Source organism: Panthera tigris, chromosome A1, assembly GCF_018350195.1.
Source record: "Panthera tigris isolate Pti1 chromosome A1, P.tigris_Pti1_mat1.1, whole genome shotgun sequence".
Taxonomy (NCBI): Eukaryota; Metazoa; Chordata; class Mammalia; order Carnivora; family Felidae; genus Panthera; species Panthera tigris.
The window spans coordinates 93559316-93565234 of record NC_056660.1 but is presented as its reverse complement, the minus strand read 5'-3'; the positions used below and the strand labels follow the sequence as shown (position 1 = coordinate 93565234).

The 5919-nt window shown below is 45.3% G+C and overlaps 1 protein-coding gene across 1 annotated transcript; it reads right to left on the bottom strand.

Annotated features, from left to right (window-relative positions):
• Positions 1–350: 350 nt before the first annotated feature.
• On the bottom strand, positions 351–1800 carry LOC102952265 (GTP:AMP phosphotransferase AK3, mitochondrial-like). Its single transcript, XM_042958739.1, is given in 2 exon segments — positions 351–1025; positions 1028–1800. Coding segments are annotated over 2 exon segments (714 nt in total). The 5' UTR covers positions 1560–1800; the 3' UTR covers positions 351–843.
• Between the last annotated feature and the right edge of the window lie 4119 nt (positions 1801–5919).

The following is a 5919-nucleotide window of genomic DNA, read 5'->3' as shown; positions in this document are numbered from 1 at the left end:
GTGACCTGAGCTGAAGTCGGACGCTTAACCGACTGCGCCACCCAGGCGCCCCAGTTTATTTTTTTTTTAACGTTTATTTATTTTTGAGACAGAGAGAGACAGAGCATGAACAGGTGAGGAGCAGAGAGAGAGGGAGACACAGAATCTGAAACAGGCTCCAGGCTCTGAGCTGTCAGCACAGAGCCCGACGCGGGGCTCGAACTCATGATCTGAGCCGAAGTCGGACGCTTAACCGACCAAGCCACCCAGGTGCCCCAGGTTTCTTAGTTTAAATAAGGCAACAGTAAATTTGCATTCTGTACTGAATTTATAAATCCAGCTATTTTTATCTGAATTTATACGTACAGAATTTTATAGATACAGCATCTCACAAAACCATGCCCCATGTGCTGGAAATGTTGTGGGGTTTTTTTGGTTTTGTTTTCATTGTTGTTGTTGTTTGTTTTTTGGGGTTTTTTTTGGCATCTGGCTATACAAAAGCCTCTGATTAATTAGACACTTTCTCCAAATTCATATAATGTAATTTTTTACTTTTCCAGAAAAATAGGAAACCAATCACTTTTTCCTCCTGAACAAAAGTCCTATTGCTACCAATTGCTCTTTTAATCTTGCTCCAAGAGAATTTTTTAAGCTTGGACATTTTGAATTGCGCCCCCATAGCTGGATGAAACACACCAGGAAATCTCCAAAGACAAATTTCAGCATGAGACTCCTTTGGCGGATCCTTACAAAATAACAAAATAACATCCACAGAAATGCAACTAATGTAACTTTCAAGGAATTCGTCCACGGCAGAGTACTTAGAACAAGGAACTTGTAAACGAAAAGAAGAAGAGATTCTGTTCATCTTGCTAACTGCCAGCCAGCATGTGTCCTCATGGAATAACCGATGGCTTTCGGGTCTATTTGTGGAACTTTTGTTTGCAGGAGAGCATGCATACAGGGCCAGATCTCGTTGGTCTCTGTTCCGGAGAATGTTTCCAACACTCCCTTCTTGCGGTAATATTCCAGGACAGGTTTGGTTGGTCTTTGTAAACCTTCAGCCTCTTGATGAGCGTCTCTGGTCTATCATCCTCACGCTGAACGAAAGGCTCGCCGGTCAGATCGTCCACGCCAACCACTTTGGGAAGTTTGAATTCGAGGTTGTAGACGCGCCCACGGCCTGGATGAATCCAGCGAGCGGAGAGGCGTTGCTGGATGACCTCGGAGGGCACGTTCAGGTTCAACACCAGGTGTATCTGATAAACTCTATCCAGGGCCTCAGCTTGTCGTAGTGTTCTGGGGAAACCACATAACAGCCAGCTCTCCTGGCTGAAATTTTTCAGCTCGTGAAGGGTCACCCGGGTCATGACGTCGTCCGGGATGAGCTTCCCCTCGTCCATGAAAACGTTGGCGAGCACACCGATCTCTGGGTCCCTCAGCATGTTTTCTCGGATCAGGTCCCCGCTGGAGAACTTTTTCAGCCGGAAGTGTTTGGTGATGCGCAAAGCCAGGGTGTGCTTGACGGAGCCCAGGGCGCCGGGGATCACGGTGTGCAGGAGCCGCCCCGACGCCCCCATGGCTGCTGGGCAAGACCCGGCTACAGACGGTTGGGCCCGGGACTCCGGCCGCGTGCGCTCTGCAAGCTGCGCGCCCGGCAACGCGCTCCGGGGCCGTGGGCGGCAGGTGCAGCTCAGTGCAGCAAGGACGCAACCCCGCAGTGCAAGCGGGGACTGCACTCTGACCAAGAGCACGTTCGTAACTTGGAAGATGGAGCCAAGAAATCCTCCTTTTCACCATGCAGGAGAAAAGATGGTAAGTAGGAAAGGAAACTCCGGGAACATGAGGTGTAGATTCAAAGTTCCACCATTCACACGCAGAAAATGGAGAGGGTGGAGGGATACAGTATTTAAAGAAATGATTCAAGAAAGAATACACAAGAATTTCCTAGAGTTAAAGAATGGTATGAGTCGCAGGAATAGACATTCCAGAACACCGAGAAGAAAATATTGGCAAAGGTGTGAGTAAATAGAGCTCACACTCCTAGGGTGGGGTGTGCCCACAGTTTGGAAGGCAACTTGGCTGTGGCTATTGAAGTTTTATAAAACTGCTTCTCAGTGTCTTAAGATAAACTCTCAAAGTAAAACAAGAAGACATATGTAGAATGTTCCCTTCAGCCCCATTTATATAGACCAACAGAAAAGGGTTAACTATCTAAATAGTCATTAATAAGAGAATACCTGGGGCACCTGGGTGGCCCAGCCAGTTGAGCTTACGACTTCTGCTTAAGTCATGATCTCCTGGTTGGTGAGTTCAAGCCCCACATCAGTGCAGAGTTGCTAGGGCTCCTCTGTCCCCCTCTCTCTGCCCCTCCCCCACTTGTGCTCTCTCTCAAAAATAAATAAAACGTTTAAAAAAATAATAACAAAAAAAGAAAGTAGACAAGGGAGCCGTAGCCTGTCTAGCGCTTCGTAGGCTACAAAGAGAGCGATCTCCGTGTGCTAACGTGAAAAGTTTTCTAAGACGTTGTAAATGCAAAATGTTGCAGCCCCATGTAATTTATATTCAATTTGTGTTAAAGTATGTTGCAGCTTGTGTTTAAATATACGGGGGTGGGGGGGGGGCTGGCGGGGAATGCCTGGGGGGCTCAGTGGGTTAAGCCTCTGACTCTTGGTTTCAGCTCTGGTCATGATCTCACAACTTCGAGCCCGGCATCCGGCTCTGTGCTGAGCCACAGAGCCTGCTTGGCATCCTCTGTCTCCCTCTCTCTCCCTCAGCACCTCTCTCGCTCATTCACTCCCTGCCCACCCCCCTGACTCCCCACCGTCTCTCTCAAAAATAAATAAATTTTAAAACTCAAACAAACAAACCTGGGAAGTGAACTGGGAAGCCAGGTTTCAAGCAGTGGAAAGACAACTTGATTTTCTGTTTTTAAAAGATTGCTCTGCTTGCACGAATGGAAGGAGAATTCTGCAAGAATGTTGCTCTGCTGTTAGCAGGCTATCTCAGCAGGCCAGCAGAGAGGTGAGAAAGGACACATTTACCTTTAATTCCCTCAAACCAGTGACGTTAAGCCCCTTTTCATTTGTTAGTGGACCACTCCTCTACTTGATTTCCATGTAGGATTTTTATGCTGACGGTTATCTGCTGATCACTTCCTTGGAAAGATGCTTTAGGTTTAATTTATGACACAAGCCATGGAACAGTTGCCTCCTCAGCTTTGTCTTGGGTGGTCCATTTGGCTCAGTTCAGCATCTGAACGTGGATCATATGGAAGTAATCCTAATTAGAAGGCTCCAGGGCCTCCAACCCTGCGTCCACGTCACTTCTCAGAAAGTTCCATAAAAATGACGTGATGCGTTGTTCTCATCCCATAAGCAGAGAGAGAAAGCTTTTTCCAGAGTAGAGACTGGGGGAGTAGAAGCATAATTTCTGTATTTGTATTTCGTGGCAGTAAAGTAGAATGTTTGCTCTAATTGCTCAGACTTTTTAAAAATTGTTTCTGATATTTGGGATCTTTAAGTTAGTCATATAATCTCTTTAAAATTTTTTTAAAAAAATGTTTATTTATGTTATTTGAGACAGAGAGAGAGAGGGCTGTTGCATGGCAGAGGGGCAGAGAGAGAGGGAGAGAGAAAATCCCAAACAGGCTCCTTGCTGTCAGAGCAGAGCCCAACACAGGGCTTGAACTGACGAACCGTAAGAACATGACCTGAGCCGAGATCAAGAGTCAGATGCTTAACCGACTGAGCCACCCAGGTGCCCCTGTATGATCGCTTTTATTGTTGCTGTATTCAAAGGAGTTACACTGAATACATAAGAAGAGTCAGAAGGTATGCAGATATTTAATAGAAATTTGGCACGTATCCTCCAGCGAAGGAAAAAAAATGGTGTTATAATTGAAACAGTATCTTTGCATAATACTAATTGCTGTGTCTAATAAAGGAGCACACTCTCACCGCCTTTTAATTATATACACAAAAAGCGATGCCACCCAGGTCTTTCTCTCCTCCTGGATAGATTTAGACTTCTAGTATATTCAACCTTTAATTGAGACACCTAATTTGGTACCAGAATCTGATCTCAGAATACCCCAGAGAGTATCTTCAGAGAGTAGGCAGCATTGGCTGTGCTCCAGGCGTGAGAGGGAGAGGATGTGCTCCCCAGCGGCTTAGAACAGGCACAGTCCATGTTGGAGTGGAGGCACACGTCAGACTCCTAAAGCACAGGGTCATTTCTGGCTCCCGAGACCACCTCGTTCCTTCCTTCTTTTCCCAGGCTGATAGCACTTAACGCCGCTGAAGACACTGGTTCTAAAACTTTTCTCAGCAGCACCCGGCAAGGGATTCTCTGACCAAAAACATAAAAGCCAGTGGCCAGGTAATAGCGTTTAAGACATTTGGCTGCACTTAGCAGAAAATGCCCAGTGCCCACCATATACGATTGTGGACTTTCGCTGAAACTTACTAGGTGTTTTTCACAATAACAGAAGCCAAATGGTGTAGCAGTAAAAGAAAAACAGAGGGAGCTCCTCAGATGAGGCCTGTTTGTGCAACCCCAATCATTTTGGGGTGAAAATTTCCGAGTTAATTTATTGCCCGCTCTAGGGAGAGTTAGCAGTCATAGGGCATCCACAGAGACAGAGCTGGAAGCCGCAAGGGTGATGAGAATCTTAATAATCACTCATTCATCAATTCAGCAAACTTAAGTTGGGCATTTACATCTGTGACTTACTGTTCTAAGCACAGGGGATGCAACCCATGTGAAAGAATGAAGCCTGAGTGTGTCCCCATGATACTCACCTTCTAGTAGGTATTATGGGATAGTGTTTCCTAGAGTGTGACAGCTTCTCTGGGGAATGTGAGATGGTTTTAGGTCTCTGCGTGAGAACATTCCCCTCCCCACCTCCAGGTTTGATAAGTTTGTTTTATTTTATTTTTTAAACTATCATGAAAATGTCAAAGACACATGAAATTAGACAATGGTACAGCCCCAGGCACTCAATATCTGGTTTCATAATGATCAATGTTTTGCCAATGTTGTTCTATCTTATTTTTTTTCTGGAGTATTTTCCAATCCTGTTCTATCTTTTTTCCCCCTAGGGTATTTTAAATAATAGCGTTTTTCATTTTGATGGTGCATATGCATGTTTTAATGTGTGTAAGGAAAAACATAACTAGTGCTCAAACCTAATATTTGGGAGTATTCTTGCTTAGGACAAAACTATACTAGAAATTTAAGTTTTAAAACTGGTACACAGGGGGGTGGGCAGCGCCTGGCTGGCTCCATCCGTAGAGCATGTGACTCTTGGTCTCAGGGTTATGAGGTCAAAGCCCATCTTGGGGGTAGAGTTTACTTAAAAAAAAAAATTAAGGGGTACCTGGGTGGCTCAGTCGGTTAAGCGTCCGACTTCAGCTCAGGTCACGATCTCACAGTCCATGAGTTCGAGCCCCGCGTCGGGCTCTGGGCTGATGGCTCAGAGCCTGGAGCCTGCTTCCGATTCTGTGTCTCCCTCTCTCTCTGCTCCTCCCCGTTCATGCTCTGTCTCTCTCTGTCTCAAAAATAAATAAACGTTATAAAAAAAAATTTTTTTTTAAAAATTAAAACTGGTACATAGATATGGCAAAGTCCAACAAGTGAGTACATAAATGACTGACTTTGTTAACTATTGATAGAAGCAATAAGAAATGAAGAGGAGAGGGTAGACATTCCCCTTCATCTTCCTCCCTCATGAGGTTAGGATGGTCAGAAGAGATTCCTTCCAAAATAAAATAAGATAAAAACAGAGAGGGAGGGAAACCATAAGAGACTCTTAACTATAGAGAACAAACAGGGTTGATGGGGGGGGTGGGGGGATGGGTGACGGGCATTAAGGAGGACACTTGTTGGGATGAGCACTGGGTGTCGTATGGAAGTGATGAGTCAGTAAATTCTACCTCT